This window comes from Oncorhynchus tshawytscha, linkage group LG30 (genome assembly GCF_018296145.1).
Source record: "Oncorhynchus tshawytscha isolate Ot180627B linkage group LG30, Otsh_v2.0, whole genome shotgun sequence".
Classification (NCBI taxonomy): Eukaryota; Metazoa; Chordata; class Actinopteri; order Salmoniformes; family Salmonidae; genus Oncorhynchus; species Oncorhynchus tshawytscha.
In genome coordinates this window covers 41,969,892-41,988,861 of record NC_056458.1, presented here as the reverse complement: position 1 = coordinate 41,988,861, position 18,970 = coordinate 41,969,892, and the positions used below count along the sequence as shown (strand labels likewise).

Below are 18,970 nucleotides of genomic sequence, written 5' to 3'. Positions count from 1 at the left end.
AGTCAAACCAGAGTTCCCATTTTGTCAATTAATGATGTGGCAGGGGAGGAATTATTTTTGTCACACAGGATCAAAATAACACTGCGATGAAGACATTCACATAGAGTTGCTCTGTTTCAGCGAGACACACTGTAGCTGTGCAGTGCTTGTGTTGTCAATGGGCCCATCCATTTTTAATGCAGAATAACCAATTATCTGTTGCACATCTTAATTGTCATTCCAGAGAGATGCAGTGCAGTCCCACAACGGCTCTCATTATGTTAGTGAAGTGAGGCTCACTCAGCATAGCTACAAAACACGTCAATGGTACCAAACCACCCTTGATTTTTCAGCATAAACCTGTAACCCTGTTTCCCCCCTCTCTGCCCCTCTCCTCCCCCTCAGCGGGGGAAATGTTTGACTCCGAGCCCAAGGGGAAGTGGGATGAGGACTGGGACAAGAGCAAAGGAGCCTTCCCCTTCAGTGAGAAGCTGGGAGAAATCAGCGACAAGATCGGCAGCACCATCGACAACACTATCAACAAGTTCCGTAAGAATGAGAGGGATGACTCGCCCGACAGAATCAGGTATTCCTGAGTGTGTTGAAGTGCAAAAGGCCAAAAACGGAGATGGACATTTCTTTAACACGGTCCCGGAGACCCCAGGGGGGTGCACATTGTGGTTTGTGCCCCAAAAACTACACAGCTGATTCAAATGATCAACTCATCAGGCTTTGATTGTCTGAATCAGCTGAGTAGTGCTCGCACAAAAAAACTAAACGTGGACCCCATGGGGTCCCCAGGACCGAGTTTGGGAAACGCTGTCTTAAGGCAATACATCTATTTAATGATAGAGCATTTCTTTCATGTGTGTGTTGTTCTCTTTCTCCCACCAGTGACAACGAGGAGGACAGGGTATCGCAGAACGGCCGGCCGGTGTCGGAGTCAGGGAAGCTGTCGGAGTTCAGAGATGAGGAGGAGACTGTTACGACCACGAGCATCCAGATCAGCCATGCAACGGAGACCACCACCACACGCAAACGTGGCGGCATCCGCTCCAAGACCGTGGACCTAGGGGCCGCTGCTCACTACACAGGGGACAGGGGCAGGCTGGACGCAGACAACAGAAAGGTACCTCTGACCTCCCTGTGTCTCACTCTGACCTCTGACCTCCCTGTGTCTCACTCTGACCTCCCTGTGTCTCACTCTGACCCCTGACATCACTGTGTCTCACTCTGACCCCTGACCTCCCTGTGTCTCACTCTGACCCCTGACCTCCCTGTGTCTCACTCTGACCTCCCTGTGTCTCCCTCTGACCCCTGACCTCCCTGTGTCTCCTCTGACCTCCCTGTGTCTCACTCTGACCCCTGACCTCCCTGTGTCTCACTCTGACCTCCCTGTGTCTCACTCTGACCTCTCTGTGTCTCACTCTGACCACCCTGTGTCTCACTCTGACCACCCTGTGTCTCACTCTGACCACCCTGTGTCTCACTCTGACCTCCCTGTGTCTCACTCTGACCTCCCTGTTTCTCACTCTGACCTCCCTGTTTCTCACACTGACCTCCCTGTGTCTCACTCTGACCTCCCTGTGTCTCACTCTGACCTCCTGTGTCTCACTCTGACCTCCCTGTGTCTCACTGTGTTTCACTCTGACCCCTGACCTCCCTGTATCTCACTCTGACCTCCCTGTGTCTCACTCTGACCTCTGACCTCCCTGTGTCTCACTCTGACCTCCCTGTGTCTCACTCTGGCCTCCCTGTATCTCACTCTGACCCCTGACCTCCCTGTATCTCACTCTGACCTAGTGGTCCTGCACGTCAATGTAGGTCAATAGGCTGTGTAGACTCAACAGAACCTTCTTTTGAAGCCTATAGAGACACTGTTGAGTTGTCTGCGGAATCTATTTTCATCTTTGAGTTTTTCTAGAGACTGAAACACAAGATGGTTATCTCCCGTGGGACAGAGGAAAGCTGTGTTTCATCTCTTCTGACTGTCTAATGACATGATAGAAATGGATGGCAGCAGGACCAGAGAACAGGAGGAGCTCCTGGGCTGCCTTATTCAAACTGTTTCTAGACTAAATGACATGGCAGCAGGACCAGAGAACACGAGGAGCTCCTGGCCTACCTTATTCAAACTGTTTCTAGACTAAATGACATGGCAGCAGGACCAGAGAACAGGAGGAGCTCCTGGCCTACCTTATTCAAACTGTTTCTAGACTAAATGACATGGCAGCAGGACCAGAGAACAGGAGGAGCTCCTGGCCTACCTTATTCAAACTGTTTCTAGACTAAATGACATGGCAGCAGGACCAGAGAACACGAGGAGCTCCTGGCATACCTTATTCAAACTGTTTCTAGACTAAATGACATGGCAGCAGGACCAGAGAACACGAGGAGCTCCTGGGCTGCCTTATTCAAACTGTTTCTAGACTAAATGACATGGCAGCAGGACCAGAGAACACGAGGAGCTCCTGGCCTACCTTATTCAAACTGTTTCTAGACTAAATGACATGGCAGCAGGACCAGAGAACAGGAGGAGCTCCTGGCCTACTTTATTCAAACTGTTTCTAGACTAATGCTGCTCTCTTGTGGCAGCTTTAGGAAGTGTAGCACCATTTGTTTTTCCAACTCAAATTAAAAGTGAACAGCTTGGGTGTGTGTCCTTATCTCATTCTCTGTGCCCTCTTCAGACGTCTGCTAGCCAGTCTTCAAGCAGTGGCCTTGCAGACCTTCTTATGGTGGACGCTGAGTCCAGTCAGACTGCACCAGCAGGTGAGACCTATCACTCACTCATCTAATGAGCCAGTCAGCCACAGTGCTACACACATTGAGAAGAGGTCGCTATATATAAAGTGATAGCACTCTAAAGTAAGGTGGCTTAAAGCCATAGAGATGTAGCATGCAGCCTAAGATGCCAAGATGTCAGACCAGTGTTCCAGGCAGCGTAGGGAGAAAACGGAAGGGGAGAGGAGAGGCAGCCTAACATGTCAGACCAGTGTTCCAGGCAGCGTAGGGAGAAAACGGGAGGGGAGGGAAGAAGAGTACAGAAGGGGAGGAGAGGGAGGAAGAGCATGGCATGGCCAGCTGTCTGAGACTGAGCCAGTGTTTGCTGGGGAGTGAATGCTGCATGTTCACACAGAGAGTTGCTGCGGTCCCTCGTGACGTTGCCTTCTCCATCCAAAAGAGCTCGGGCCTGTCTCTCACACTCAGCCATACACTGGGAGAGAGGGAGGGGAGACGACATCCTCATCTCCTCCACTGATACTGTTCTCACTCTGTGTGTGTGTGTGTGTGTGTGTGTGTGTGCGCGCACCATCCAGGTGGAAGTTCAGACCTCATCTGTGATTTTGCTGACTTCTCCTCCCCAGCTGCCTCAGCCAGTCTCCCTTCATCAGCCGGTACGTCTGTGCTTCCATCGTCTGAACACTACCCCTCTCCATCGTCTGAACACTATCCCTCTCCATCGTCTGAACACTATCCCTCTCCATCGTCTGAACACTACCCCTCTCCATCGTCCGTCTGAACACTACCCCTCTCCATCGTCTGAACACTATCCGTCTGAACACCCCTCTCCATCGTCTGAACACTACCCCTCTCCATCGTCTGAACACTACCCCTCTCCATCGTCTGAACACTACCCCTCTCCATCGTCTGAACACTACCCCTCTCCATCGTCTGAACACTATCCCTCTCCATCGTCTGAACACTATCCCTCTCCATCGTCTGAACACTATCCCTCTCCATCGTCTGAACACTATCCCTCTCCATCGTCTGAACACTATCCCTCTCCATCGTCTGAACACTATCCCTCTCCATCGTCTGAACACTACCCCTCTCCATCGTCTGAACCCTCTCCACTATCCCTCTCCATCGTCCGTCTGAACACTACCCCTCTCCATCGTCCGTCTGAACACTACCCCTCTCCATCGTCTGAACACTACCCCTCTCCATCGTCCGTCTGAACACTATCCCTCTCCATCGTCCGTCTGAACACTATCCCTCTCCATCGTCCGTCTGAACACTATCCCTCTCCATCGTCCGTCTGAACACTCCCTCTCCATCGTCCGTCTGAACACTATCCCTCTCCATCGTCCGTCTGAACACTATCCCTCTCCATCGTCCGTCTGAACACTATCCCTCTCCATCGTCCGTCTGAACACTATCCCTCTCCATCGTCCGTCTGAACACTATCCCTCTCCATCGTCCGTCTGAACACTATCCCTCTCCATCGTCCGTCTGAACACTATCCCTCTCCATCGTCCGTCTGAACACTATCCCTCTCCATCGTCCGTCTGAACACTATCCCTCTCCATCGTCCGTCTGAACACTATCCCTCTCCATCGTCCGTCTGAACACTACCCCTCTCCATCGTCCGTCTGAACACTATCCCTCTCCATCGTCCGTCTGAACACTATCCCTCTCCATCGTCCGTCTGAACACTATCCCTCTCCATCGTCCGTCTGAACACTATCCCTCTCCATCGTCCGTCTGAACACTATCCCTCTCCATCGTCCGTCTGAACACTATCCCTCTCCATCGTCCGTCTGAACACTATCCCTCTCCATCGTCCGTCTGAACACTATCCCTCTCCATCGTCCGTCTGAACACTACCCCTCTCCATCGTCCGTCTGAACACTATCCCTCTCCATCGTCCGTCTGAACACTACCCCTCTCCATCGTCCGTCTGAACACTACCCCTCTCCATCGTCCGTCTGAACACTATCCCTCTCCATCGTCCGTCTGAACACTACCCCTCTCTGAACACTACCCCTCTCCATCGTCCGTCTGAACACTATCCCTCTCCATCGTCCGTCTGAACACTATCCCTCTCCATCGTCCGTCTGAACACTACCCCTCTCCATCGTCCGTCTGAACACTATCCCTCTCCATCGTCCGTCTGAACACTACCCCTCTCCATCGTCCGTCTGAACACTACCCCTCTCCATCGTCCGTCTGAACACTACCCCTCTCCATCGTCCGTCTGAACACTATCCCTCTCCATCGTCCGTCTGAACACTATCCCTCTCCATCGTCCGTCTGAACACTATCCCTCTCCATCGTCCGTCTGAACACTATCCCTCTCCATCGTCCGTCTGAACACTATCCCTCTCCATCGTCCGTCTGAACACTATCCCTCTCCATCGTCCGTCTGAACACTATCCCTCTCCATCGTCCGTCTGAACACTATCCCTCTCCATCGTCCGTCTGAACCCTATCCCTCTCCATCGTCCGTCTGAACCCTACCCCTCTCCATCGTCCGTCTGAACCCTATACCCCTCTCCATCGTCCGTCTGAACCCTACCCCTCTCCATCGTCCGTCTGAACCCTATCCCTCTCCATCGTCCGTCTGAACCCTACCCCTCTCCATCGTCCGTCTGAACCCTATCCCTCTCCATCGTCCGTCTGAACCCTATCCCTCTCCATCGTCCGTCTGAACCTATCTCCCTCTCCATCGTCCGTCTGAACCCTATCCCTCTCCATCGTCCGTCTGAACCCCCTCTCCATCGTCCGTCTGAACCCTACCCCTCTCCATCGTCCGTCTGAACCCTATCCCTCTCCATCGTCCGTCTGAACCCTACCCCTCTCCATCGTCCGTCTGAACCCTATCCCTCTCCATCGTCCGTCTGAACCCTATCCCTCTCCATCGTCCGTCTGAACCCTATCCCCTCTCCATCGTCCGTCTGAACCCTATCCCTCTCCATCGTCCGTCTGAACCTATCCCTCTCCATCGTCCGTCTGAACCCTATCCCTCTCCATCGTCCGTCTGAACCCTATCCCTCTCCATCGTCCGTCTGAACCCTATCCCTCTCCATCGTCCTACCCCTCTCTGAACGTCTATCCCTCTCCATCGTCCGTCTGAACCCTATCCCTCTCCATCGTCCGTCTGAACACTACCCCTCTCCATCGTCCGTCTGAACACTACCCCTCTCCATCGTCCGTCTGAACCTACCCCTCTCCATCGTCCGTCTGAACACTACCCCTCTCCATCGTCCGTCTGAACCCTACCCCTCTCCATCGTCCGTCTGAACCCTATCCCTCTCCATCGTCCGTCTGAACCCTACCCCTCTCCATCGTCCGTCTGAACCCTACCCCTCTCCATCGTCCGTCTGAACCCTACCCCTCTCCATCGTCCGTCTGAACCCTATCCCTCTCCATCGTCCGTCTGAACCCTATCCCTCTCCATCGTCCGTCTGAACCCTACCCCTCTCCATCGTCCGTCTGAACCCTATCCCTCTCCATCGTCCGTCTGAACCCTATCCCTCTCCATCGTCCGTCTGAACCCTATCCCTCTCCATCGTCCGTCTGAACCCTACCCCTCTCCATCGTCCGTCTGAACCCTACCCCTCTCCATCGTCCGTCTGAACCCTATACCCCTCTCCATCGTCCGTCTGAACACTACCCCTCTCCATCGTCCGTCTGAACACTATCCCTCTCCATCGTCCGTCTGAACCTACCCCTCTCCATCGTCCGTCTGAACACTATCCCTCTCCATCGTCCGTCTGAACACTACCCCTCTCCATCGTCCTACACTACCCCTCTCCATCGTCCGTCTGAACCCTAACCCCTCTCCATCGTCCGTCTGAACACTACCCCTCTCCACCCTATACCCCTCTCCATCGTCCGTCTGAACCCTATCCCTCTCCATCGTCCGTCTGAACACTACCCCTCTCCATCGTCCGTCTGAACCCTACCCCTCTCCATCGTCCGTCTGAACACTACCCCTCTCCATCGTCCGTCTGAACCTACCCCTCTCCATCGTCCGTCTGAACCCTACCCCTCTCCATCGTCCGTCTGAACCTACCCCCTCTCCATCGTCCGTCTGAACACCCTACCCCTCTCCATCGTCCGTCTGAACCCTACCCCTCTCCATCGTCCGTCTGAACCTACCCCTCTCCATCGTCCGTCTGAACCCTACCCCTCTCCATCGTCCGTCTGAACCCTATCCCTCTCCATCGTCCGTCTGAACACTATCCCTCTCCATCGTCCGTCTGAACCCTACCCCTCTCCATCGTCCGTCTGAACCCTATCCCTCTCCATCGTCCGTCTGAACCCTACCCCTCTCCATCGTCCGTCTGAACCCTATCCCTCTCCATCGTCCGTCTGAACCCTACCCCTCTCCATCGTCCGTCTGAACCCCCCTATCCCTCTCCATCGTCCGTCTGAACCTATCCCTCTCCATCGTCCGTCTGAACCCTACCCCTCTCCATCGTCCGTCTGAACCCTATCCCTCTCCATCGTCCGTCTGAACACTATCCCTCTCCATCGTCCGTCTGAACCCTATCCCTCTCCATCGTCCGTCTGAACCCTACCCCTCTCCATCGTCCGTCTGAACCCTATCCCTCTCCATCGTCCGTCTGAACCCTACCCCTCTCCATCGTCCGTCTGAACACTACCCCTCTCCATCGTCCGTCTGAACCCTATCCCTCTCCATCGTCCGTCTGAACCCTACCCCTCTCCATCGTCCGTCTGAACCCTACCCCTCTCCATCGTCCGTCTGAACCCTACCCCTCTCCATCGTCCGTCTGAACCCTATCCCTCTCCATCGTCCCTCTCCATCGTCCCTATCCCTCTCCATCGTCCGTCTGAACCCTACCCCTCTCCATCGTCCGTCTGAACCCTATCCCTCTCCATCGTCCGTCTGAACCCTATCCCTCTCCATCGTCCGTCTGAACCCTATACCCCTCTCCATCGTCCGTCTGAACCCTATCCCTCTCCATCGTCCGTCTGAACCCTATCCCTCTCCATCGTCCGTCTGAACCCTATCCCTCTCCATCGTCCGTCTGAACCCTATCCCTCTCCATCGTCCGTCTGAACCCTATCCCTCTCCATCGTCCGTCTGAACCCTATCCCTCTCCATCGTCCGTCTGAACCCTATCCCTCTCCATCGTCCGTCTGAACCCTATCCCTCTCCATCGTCCGTCTGAACCCTATCCCTCTCCATCGTCCGTCTGAACCCTATCCCTCTCCATCGTCCGTCTGAACCCTATCCCTCTCCATCGTCCGTCTGAACCCTATCCCTCTCCATCGTCCGTCTGAACCCTATCCCTCTCCATCGTCCGTCTGAACCCTATCCCTCTCCATCGTCCGTCTGAACCCTATCCCTCTCCATCGTCCGTCTGAACCCTATCCCTCTCCATCGTCCGTCTGAACCCTATCCCTCTCCATCGTCCGTCTGAACCCTACCCCTCTCCATCGTCCGTCTGAACCCTATCCCTCTCCATCGTCCGTCTGAACCCTATCCCTCTCCATCGTCCGTCTGAACCCTATCCCTCTCCATCGTCCGTCTGAACCTCCTATCCCTCTCCATCGTCCGTCTGAACCCTATCCCTCTCCATCGTCCGTCTGAACCCTATCCCTCTCCATCGTCCGTCTGAACCCTATCCCTCTCCATCGTCCGTCTGAACCCTATCCCTCTCCATCGTCCGTCTGAACCCTGAACCCTCCATCCCTCTCCATCGTCCGTCTGAACCCTATCCCTCTCCATCGTCCGTCTGAACCCTATCCCTCTCCATCGTCCGTCTGAACCCTATCCCTCTCCATCGTCCGTCTGAACCCTATCCCTCTCCATCGTCCGTCTGAACCCTATCCCTCTCCATCGTCCGTCTGAACCCTATCCCTCTCCATCGTCCGTCTGAACCCTATCCCTCTCCATCGTCCGTCTGATCCCTCTCCTATCCCTCCCTCTCCATCGTCCGTCTGAACCCTATCCCTCTCCATCGTCCGTCTGAACCCTATCCCTCTCCATCGTCCGTCTGAACCCTATCCCTCTCCATCGTCCGTCTGAACCCTATCCCTCTCCATCGTCCGTCTGAACCCTATCCCTCTCCATCGTCCGTCTGAACCCTATCCCTCTCCATCGTCCGTCTGAATCCCTCTCCCTATCCCTCTCCATCGTCCGTCTGAACCCTATCCCTCTCCATCGTCCGTCTGAACCCTATCCCTCTCCATCGTCCGTCTGAACACTATCCCTCTCCATCGTCCTATCCCTCTGAACCCTATCCCTCTCCATCGTCCGTCTGAACCCTATCCCTCTCCATCGTCCTCTCCTATCCCTCGTCCGTCTGAACCCTATCCCTCTCCATCGTCCGTCTGAACCCTATCCCTCTCCATCGTCCGTCTGAACCCTATCCCTCTCCATCGTCCGTCTGAACCCTATCCCTCTCCATCGTCCGTCTGAACCCTATCCCTCTCCATCGTCCGTCTGAACCCTATCCCTCTCCATCGTCCGTCTGAACCCTATCCCTCTCCATCGTCCGTCTGAATCCCCTATCCCTCTCCATCGTCCGTCTGAACCCTATCCCTCTCCATCGTCCGTCTGAACCCTATCCCTCTCCATCGTCCGTCTGAACCCTATCCCTCTCCATCGTCCGTCTGAACCCTATCCCTCTCCATCGTCCGTCTGAACCCTATCCCTCTCCATCGTCCGTCTGAACCCTATCCATCGTCCGTCTGAACCCTCTCCATCGTCCGTCTGAACCCTATCCATCGTCCGTCTGAACCCTATCCCTCTCCATCGTCCGTCTGAACCCTATCCCTCTCCATCGTCCGTCTGAACACACTCTGCTGTCTGTATTACAGCTTCAATCTGAGGCAGGCCACTTCCCAATAACTCCAGCAGAAAACCTTTTCATAAACCTGGTAGCAGCTTGTGAGGGGAAAACTGAAGAGGTGAACAGCCATGCCACAGAGGTGTTTAGGGGGAGTCCCCTCTCCTGTCCCCCTCCTGTCCCTCTCCGTGCCATCTCCTGCCCAGGGGTTTGTGGTTGCAGCCCACGTGATGTCCTGTGGAAGTGAAGGTGGTGTAATATTGATGTGTCTGGGATGAGACCAGATGGAGGCCCTACCTGCTGAGACACACGTCAGCTCTCATTTCACACAGCTCATGTCCCCCAGCCTCCACCCTCTGCTCTGTGATAGATGGATGGATGGATGGATGGATGAATGGATGGATGGGAGAAAAGAGAGAAGGATGGAGTGGAGATGAGAGCCCCAGCAACAAGTTTTTGGCAGTTTATCTGTGGTCCTGGTTATATTCCCGTGCAGTACCCTCTGGTCCTGGTTATGTTCCCGTGCAGTACCCTCTGGTCCTGGTTATGTTCCCGTGCAGTACCCTGTGGTCCTGGTTATGTTCCCGTGCAGTACCCTGTGGTCCTGGTTATGTTCCCGTGCAGTACCCTCTGGTCCTGGTTATGTTCCCGTGCAGTACCCTGTGGTCCTGGTTATGTTCCCGTGCAGTACCCTGTGGTCCTGGTTATGTTCCCGTGCAGTACCCTCTGGTCCTGGTTATGTTCCGTGCAGTACCCTCTGGTCCTGGTTATGTTCCCGTGCAGTACCCTCTGGTCCTGGTTATGTTCCGTGCAGTACCCTCTGGTCCTGGTTATGTTCCGTGCAGTACCCCTGGTCCTGGTTATGTTCCCGTGCAGTACCCTCTGGTCCTGGTTATGTCCCCGTGCAGTACCCTCTGGTCCCCCGTGCAGTACCCTGTGGTCCCCCGTGCATTACCCTGTGGTCCCCGTGCAGTACCCTGTGGTCCCCGTGCAGTACCCTGTGGTCCCCGTGCAGTACCCTGTGGTCCCCGTGCAGTACCCTGTGGTCCCCGTGCAGTACCCTGTGGTCCCCGTGCAGTACCCTGTGGTCCCCGTGCAGTACCCTGTGGTCCCCCGTGCAGTACCCTGTGGTCCCCCGTGCAGTACCCTGTGGTCCTGATGAGTGATCCCACTGGGCTGTGTGTGCTGGTACTCCCCTTGGGGCGATCTCTGTTACCTCCACTGCTCACCTCCTGCCTGACAGGGTGAAAGACGTCCCCCTTACAGAAGAACAGGACATGCCTCATGCCTTGTTCATTTCTCTACAATGTTTTGCAAATGCTAAACACTGTGGATAATGAAATCTTCACTCTTCACTCCTTAGGGTCAGGGTCCAGTGGGAAGGGTGAGTTTGGGGATTGGAATGCGTTCTCCAGTCCGTCAGCCCACACCCCACCCTCAGCTGACTTATTTGACCTGATTGGCTCCAATCACACCTCCCTCACCGCCTCCCAAAGCATGACCTTCTCCATGTGTGGTACCCAGAGTGTGGGTGTCGCCAACACCGACCTGCCCATCTCCAGATCACAGGTACAGGTGGCTCACAGGACTCCTCCTCACTACATGAAACATTGGTATAGATGGAAGTGCCTCATTATCATGGAAGAGGTCTACGTTGTGAATATAAAGGATGTACTTTTGTATATATAGTGTATATGAACACCCCTTCAAATTGGCTGATTCTGCTATTTCAGCCACACCCGTTGCTGACCGGTGTATAAAATCGAGCACACAGCCATGCAAACTCCACATATTAACATTAGCAGTAGAATGGCCTTACTGAAGAGCTCAGTGATTTTCAACGTGGCACCGTCATAGGATGTCACCTTTCAGTTCGCCAAATGTCTGTCCTGCTAGAGCTATCCCGGTCAACTGTAAGTACTAGAGGTCGACCGATTTAATCGGAATGGACGATTAATTAGGGCCCATTTCAAGTTTTCAGAACAATCGGAAATCGGTCATTTTGGATGCCGATTTTGCCGATATTTAAAAAAATAAAAAATAAAAACATTTTTTTTTTACACCTTTATTTAATCTTTATTTAACTAGGCAAGTCAGTTAAGAACACGTTCTTATGGGTGGGTTAACTGCCTTGTTCAGGGGCAGAACGACAGATTTTTACCTTGTCAGCACTGGGATTCAATCTTGCAACCTTACGGTTAACTAGTCCAACGCTCTAACCACCTGCCTCACGAGGAGCCTGCCTGTTACGTGAATGCAGTAAGAAGCCAAGGTTAGTTGCTAGCTAGCATTAAACTTAATCAATCATAATCACTAGTTATAACTACACATGGTTGATGATATTACTAGTTTATCTAGCGTGTCCCGCGTTGCATATAATCGATGCAGTGCGCATTCGCGAAAAAGGACTGTCGTTGCTCCAACGTGAACCTAACCATAAACATCAATGCCTTTCTTAAAATCAATACACAGAAGTATATATTTTTAAACCTGCATATTTAGCTAAAAGATATCCAGGTTAGCAGGCAATATTAACCAGGTGAAATTGTGTCACTTCTCTTGCGTTCATTACAAGCAGAGTCAGGGTATATGCAACAGTTTGGGCCGCCTGGCTCATTGCGAACTAATTTGCCAGAATTTTACGTAATTATGACATAACATTGAAGGTTGTGCAATGTAACAGGAATATTTAGACTGATGGATGCATTATTTAAACCAAATTGAACATGTTTCATTATTTATTTGAGGCTAAATAGATTTTATTGATGTATTATATTAAGTTAATATACGTGTTCATTCAGTATTGTTGTAATTGTCATTATTACGATTACATTGTAAAAAATCGACCAATTAATCGGCATCGGCCTTTTTTGTCCTCCAATCGGTATTGGTATCGGCATTGAAAAATCATAATCGGTCGACCTCCAGTAAGTACTGTTATTGTTACAGTGCCTTGCGAAAGTATTCGGCCTCCTTGAACTTTGCGACCTTTTGCCACATTTCAGGCTTCAAACATAAAGATATAAAACTGTATTTTTTTGTGAAGAATCAACAACAAGTGGGACACAATCATGAAGTGGAACGACATTTATTGGATATTTCAAACTTTTTTAACAAAACAAAAACTGAAAAATTGGGCGTGCAAAGTTATTCAGCCCCTTTAATTTCAGTGCAGCAAACTCTCTCCAGAAGTTCAGTGAGGATCTCTGAATGATCCAATGTTGACCTAAATGACTAATGATGATAAATACAATCCACCTGTGTGTAATCAAGTCTCCGTATAAATGCACCTGCACTGTGATAGTCTCAGAGGTCCGTTAAAAGCGCAGAGAGCATCATGAAGAACAAGGAACACACCAGGCAGGTCCGATATACTGTTGTGAAGAAGTTTAAAGCCGGATTTGGATACAAAAAGATTTCCCAAGCTTTAAACATCCCAAGGAGCACTGTGCAAGCGATAATATTGAAATGGAAGGAGTATCAGACCACTGCAAATCTACCAAGACCTGGCCGTCCCTCTAAACTTTCAGCTCATACAAGGAGAAGACTGATCAGAGATGCAGCCAAGAGGCCCATGATCACTCTGGATGAACTGCAGAGATCTACAGCTGAGGTGGGAGACTCTGTCCATAGGACAACAATCAGTCGTATATTGCACAAATCTGGCCTTTATGGAAGAGTGGCAAGAAGAAAGCCATTTCTTAAAGATATCCATAAAAAGTGTCGTTTAAAGTTTGCCACAAGCCACCTGGGAGACACACCAAACATGTGGAAGAAGGTGCTCTGGTCAGATGAAACCAAAATTGAACTTTTTGGCAACAATGCAAAACGTTATGTTTGGCGTAAAAGCAACACAGCTCATCACCCTGAACACCCTATCCCCACTGTCAAACATGGTGGTGGCAGCATCATGGTTTGGTCCTGCTTTTCTTCAGCAGGGACAGGGAAGATGGTTAAAATTGATGGGAAGATGGATGGAGCCAAATACAGGACCATTCTGGAAGAAAACCTGATGGAGTCTGCAAAAGACCTGAGAATGGGACGGAGATTTGTCTTCCAACAAGACAATGATCCAAAACATAAAGCAAAATCTACAATGGAATGGTTCAAAAATAAACATATCCAGGTGTTAGAATGGCCAAGTCAAAGTCCAGACCTGAATCCAATCGAGAATCTGTGGAAAGAACTGAAAACTGCTGTTCACAAATGCTCTCCATCCAACCTCACTGAGCTCGAGCTGTTTTGCAAGGAGGAATGGGGAAAAATGTCAGTCTCTCGATGTGAAAAACTGATAGAGACATACCCCAAGCGACTTACAGCTGTAATCGCAGCAAAAGGTGGCGCTACAAAGTATTTAACTTAAGGGGGCTGAATAATTTTGCACGCCCAATTTTTCAGTTTTTGATTTGTTAAAAAAGTTTGAAATATCCAATAAATGTCATTCCACTTCATGATTGTGTCCCACTTGTTGTTGATTCTTCACAAAAAAATACAGTTTTATATCTTTATGTTTGAAGCCTGAAATGTGGCAAAAGGTCGCAAAGTTCAAGGGGGCCGAATACTTTCGCAAGGCACTGTAAGTGTAAATGTCTAGGAGCAACAACGGCTCAGCTGTGAATTGGTAGGCCACACAAGCTCATAGAACGGGACCGTCTGTCCTCGGTTGTAACACTACTGAGTTCCAAACTGCCTCTGGAAGCAACGTCAGCACAAGAACTGTTCGTCGGGTGCTTCATGAAATGGGTTTTTATGGCCGAGCAGCTGCACACATACCTAAGATCAACATGCGCAATGCCAAGTGTCGACTGGTGGTGTAAAGCCCGCCGCCATTGGACTCTGGAGCGCCTGGAGGAGTGGAAACGCATTCTCTGGAGTGATCAATCACGCTTCATCATCTGGCAGTCCGACGGACAAATCTGGGATTGGCGGATGCCAGAAGAATGCTACCTACCCCAATGCATAGTTCGAACTGTAAAGTTTGGTGGAGGAGGAATAATGTTCTGGGGCTGTTTTTCATAGTTCCGGCTAGTCCCCATAGTTCCAGTGAAGGAAAATCTAAACACTACAGCATACGATTCTGTGCTTCCAACTTTGTGGCAACAGTTTGGGGGAGACCATTTCCTGTTCCTGTTCCAGCATGACAATGCCCCCTTGCACAAAGCAAGGTCCATACAGAAATGTTTTTTTTTGAGATTGGTGTGGAAGAACTTCACAGGCCTGTACAGTACCCTGACCTCAACCCCATCAAACACCTTTGGTATGAATTGGAACGCCAACTGCAAGCCAGGCCTAATCTCTTAACATCAGTGCCGACCTCACTAATGGTCTTGTGGCTGAATGGAAGCAAGTCCCCGCAGCAATGTTCCAACATCTAGTGGAAAGCATTCCCAGAAGAGTGGAGGCTGTTATAGCAGCAATGTTCCAACATCTAGTGGAAAGCCTTCCCAGAAGAGTGGAGGCTGTTATAGCAGCAACGTTCCAACGTCTAGTGGAAAGCCTTCCCAGAAGAGTGGAGGCTGTTATAGCAGTGAAGGGGGGGACCAACTCCATATTAATGCCCATGATTTTAGAATGAGATGTTGGACTAGCAGTTGTCCACATACTTTTGGTCATGGTAGTGTAGCATCATATTTTCATGTAGTGTGATTTGTAGGATAGATGATTGTGATAACATGGCCTGTTTTTGTGTTGTCTCTTCTTTGGGTTGTTGTAGAACTTTGGACCAATGCAAGGGGACTTATTGCCCCAGCACATGGAGCTCCAGAAGCCTTGCCTCCCCCCCACATGGTCAGACCCCAGCGTCAACATCAGCCTGGACTTCCTGTCTCCTGGTATGCAGATGACCACCTGCAAGCCCAGCCTCAACAACATGTTACAGCAAGGTCTGTTATTAACTTACTGTCATCACGTATTTCTCTGTGTTGACTGTCAACTGGGGCGGCAGGGTAGCCTAGTGGTTAGAGCGTTGGACTAGTAACCGGAAGGTTGCAAGTTCAAACCCCCGAGCTGACAAGGTACAAATCTGTCGTTCTGCCCCTGAACCTGTAGTTAACCCACTATTCCCCGGGAGGCCGTCATTGAAAATAAGAATTTGTTCTTAACTGACTTGCCTAGTTAAATAAAGGTAAAACAACAACTTGTAATGTCAATTTCTATGTGTCCTTGCAAGTAGGTCTAACTGACAGTAATACCACCATATTTGTCATTTCAGATCCCCTGCTTTCAGGAGTCCAGCCGCCCATCAACCTGACTCAGAGGTTTGGAGGCCTGAATCTGAACATCCAGGCCACAGCCACACCCATCAGACTTTCCACCAACCCCATGATGCCCGCCAGTGCCATGGGCCTAGGCATGCCTCCCACCATGGCAACGGGTACCATGGGGATGGGCGCCATGCGAATGGGAGGAGTGCCTGTCAATCAGGGAATTATGGGAGTGAACATGGTTGTGGGCACCCTGGGTATGCCAGGGATGGGCATAGGGCAGCCCATGGTCAACCCTGCCATGGTGCAACCCAAACAAGATGCCTTCGTGAACTTTGGCAACTTCTGGAAATGAAATGAATGAAAGAGCTGAAGGATTTGTGTGGAAGAGTTTTGTTCAGAACATTATGAACGGAAAGCTGCATACGCGGACTACTTGAGAAATATCTAATGGCGTTTCCCTTCAATCCATTCTCTTTATATACACTGAGTGTACAAAACATTAGGAACACCGTCCTAATATTGACTTGCGCTCCCTTCTGCCCTCAGAACAGCCTCAGTTCATCGGGGCATGGACTCTATAAGGTGTCGAAAGCTTTCCACAGGGGATGCTGGTCCATGTTGACTCTAATGCTTCCACAGTTGTGTGAAGTTGGCTGGATGTTCTTTGGGTGGTGGATCATTCTTGATACACGAGGAAAACTGTTGAGCATGAAAAGCCCAGCAGCGTTACAGTTCTTGACACAAACCAGTGCGCCTGGCACAAACTACTTAACACCCTATGAATGGCACACTTACACAATCTATGTCTCAAGACATCCTTCTTTAACCTGGCTCCTCCCCTTCATCTATTTGATGGAAGTGGATTTAAGTGACATCATTAAGGGATCATAGTTTTCACCTGGATTCAGCTGGTCAGTCTGTCATGGAAAGAGCAGGTGTCCTTCATGTTTTGTACATTCTGTGTGTGTGTGTGTGTGTGTGTAATCAAGAGTTTGAATTAGTTTTGGGGCGGGAAGGGCTTATCTAACATTACATTTTGTATATGGTTGAAAGCATATACATTCTACGTTCTTGGTGTTTCTACCAACACCAGATAAATACTTCAGAAAACATGTTAAGTGTGTTACTGTGTCCCTTTTCTACTTTCATGTTGTCATGTCTCTGTTTTCAAACATGTCAGAAGACAGTTCAGGAATTACCTCACATTGACCATACTTCATGCCGGGACTCAGAACAGGAATGGCAAAATATGTAAATATATTTTTGGTATGCAAAAACAAGTATTATTGCGCTATTCAAGATGTCTTGGAAAGTATGGGCTTAAAAGACAAAAGTCCCCCAAGTCATTAAATTCCTCTGTTACATTTTTTGTGTTTTCATGTAACATTTCTATCTCAAACCTACAGTCTGTTACTCGTGTATGTTTAAACTGCACTTTCTACCATCTTAGTGGGTTAACCATCTGAATCAAGGTTAATATTATGAGTTAACGACAAGGCTGGTGACCACAAGCAGCAGCAGCTTCTGTTCTGCTTCTCAAATGGCACGTAAAGGTAACTGGTTCCATTTGGGCTCTATGAAGGTAACTGGGTTTCATTTGGGCTCTATGAAGGTAACTGGTTCCATTTGGGCACTATGAAGGTAACTTGGGTTTCATTTGGGCTCTATGAAGGTAACTGGTTCCATTTGGGCTCTATGAAGGTAACTGGGTTCCATTTGGGCTCTATGAAGGTAACTGGGTCCATTTGGGCACTATGAAGGTAACTGGTTCCATTTGGGCACTATGAAGGTAACTGGGTTTCATTTGGGCACTATGAAGGTAACTGGGTTCCTGCCTGCTGCTATTCGTGAGCAAGCACTGTACTGGTGATGCCCCAATCCCGCAGCTGAATCAAATGTATGAGACGGTCCTGGCGCTTGTTGGACTTTCTTGGGCGACCCGAAGCCTTCTTCACAAGAATTGAACCGCTCTCCTTGAAGCTCTTGATGGTCCGATAAATGGTTGATTTGGGTGCAATCTTACTGCCAGCAATATCCTTTCCTGTGAAGCCCTTTTTGTGCCAAGCAATGATGACAGCATGTGTTTCCTTGCAGGTAACCATGGTTGACAGAGGAAGAACAATTATTCCAAGCACCACCACTCTTTTTGAAGCTTCCAGTCTGTTATTCAAACTCAATCAGTATGACGGAGTGATCTCCAGCCTTGTCCTCGTCAACTCTCACACCTGTGTTAACGAGAGAATCACTGACATGATGTCAGCTGGTCTTTTTGTGGCAGAGCTGAAATGCAAAGGAAATGTTTTTTGGGATTCTGTTAATTTGCATGGCAAAGAGGGACTTTGCAATTAATTGCAATTCATCTGATCACTCTTCATAACATTCTGGAGTATATGCAAATTGCCATCATACAAATTGAGGCAGCAGACTTTGTGAAAATTAATATATGTGGCCAAAAGATTTGAGAATTACACAACTGTACATACAGTTAGGTTGGAGTCATTAAAACTCGTTTTTTCACTCCACAAATGTCTTCTTAACAAAACTAGTTCTGGCAAGTCGGTTAGAACATCTACTGTGACACAAGTCATTTTTCCAACAATTGTTTACAGACAGATTATTTCACTTGTATCACAACTCCAGTGGGTCAAAAGTTAAAATACACTAAGTTGACTGTGCCTTTTAAACAGCTTGGAAAATTACAGACAATTATGAAGCTTCTGATAGGCTAATTGACATCATTTGAGTCAATTGGAGGTGTACATGTGGATGTATTTCAAGGCCTACCTTCAAACTCAGTGCCTCTGCTTGACATCATGGGAAAATCAAAAGAAATCCGCCAAGACCTCAGAAAAATAATTGTAGACCTCCACAAGTCTGGTTCATCCTTGGGAGCAATTTCCAAATGCCTGAAGGTACCACGTTCATCTGTACAAACAATAGTACGCAAGTATCAACACCATGGGACCACGCAGCCGTCATACTGTTCAGGAAGGAGATGCGTTCTGTCTCCTAGAGATGAACGTACTTTGGTGCGAAAAGTGCAAATCAATCCCAGAACAACAGCAAAGGACCTTTTGAAGAGGCTGGAGGAAATGGGTACAAAAGTATCTATTTCCACGGTAAAACGAGTCCTATATCGACACAATCTGAAAGGCCTCTCAGCAAGGAAGAAGCCACTGCTCCAAAACCGCCATAAAAAAAGCCTGACTACTGTTTGCAACTGTACATGGGGACAAA

At 49.9% G+C, this 18,970-nt stretch overlaps 1 protein-coding gene across 3 annotated transcripts in view; it reads left to right on the top strand.

The window, feature by feature from the left end:
* Positions 1-16,330, top strand: part of LOC112228283 (clathrin interactor 1) — a 43,899-nt gene extending 27,569 nt beyond the window's left edge. Inside the window, exons 6-12 of one of the 3 annotated variants that reach the window (XM_042309300.1) lie at positions 385-565; positions 874-1,108; positions 2,670-2,751; positions 3,300-3,377; positions 10,891-11,096; positions 15,241-15,409; positions 15,739-16,330. In XM_042309300.1, the coding sequence (XP_042165234.1) occupies positions 385-565; positions 874-1,108; positions 2,670-2,751; positions 3,300-3,377; positions 10,891-11,096; positions 15,241-15,409; positions 15,739-16,085 (1,298 nt within the window). In that variant the 3' untranslated portion in view covers positions 16,086-16,330. The remainder of the gene's footprint in view (positions 1-384; positions 566-873; positions 1,109-2,669; positions 2,752-3,299; positions 3,378-10,890; positions 11,097-15,240; positions 15,410-15,738) is intronic. The other 2 variants (XM_042309302.1, XM_042309301.1) reach the window with 2 other exon arrangements.
* The last annotated feature ends 2,640 nt before the right edge of the window (positions 16,331-18,970 follow it).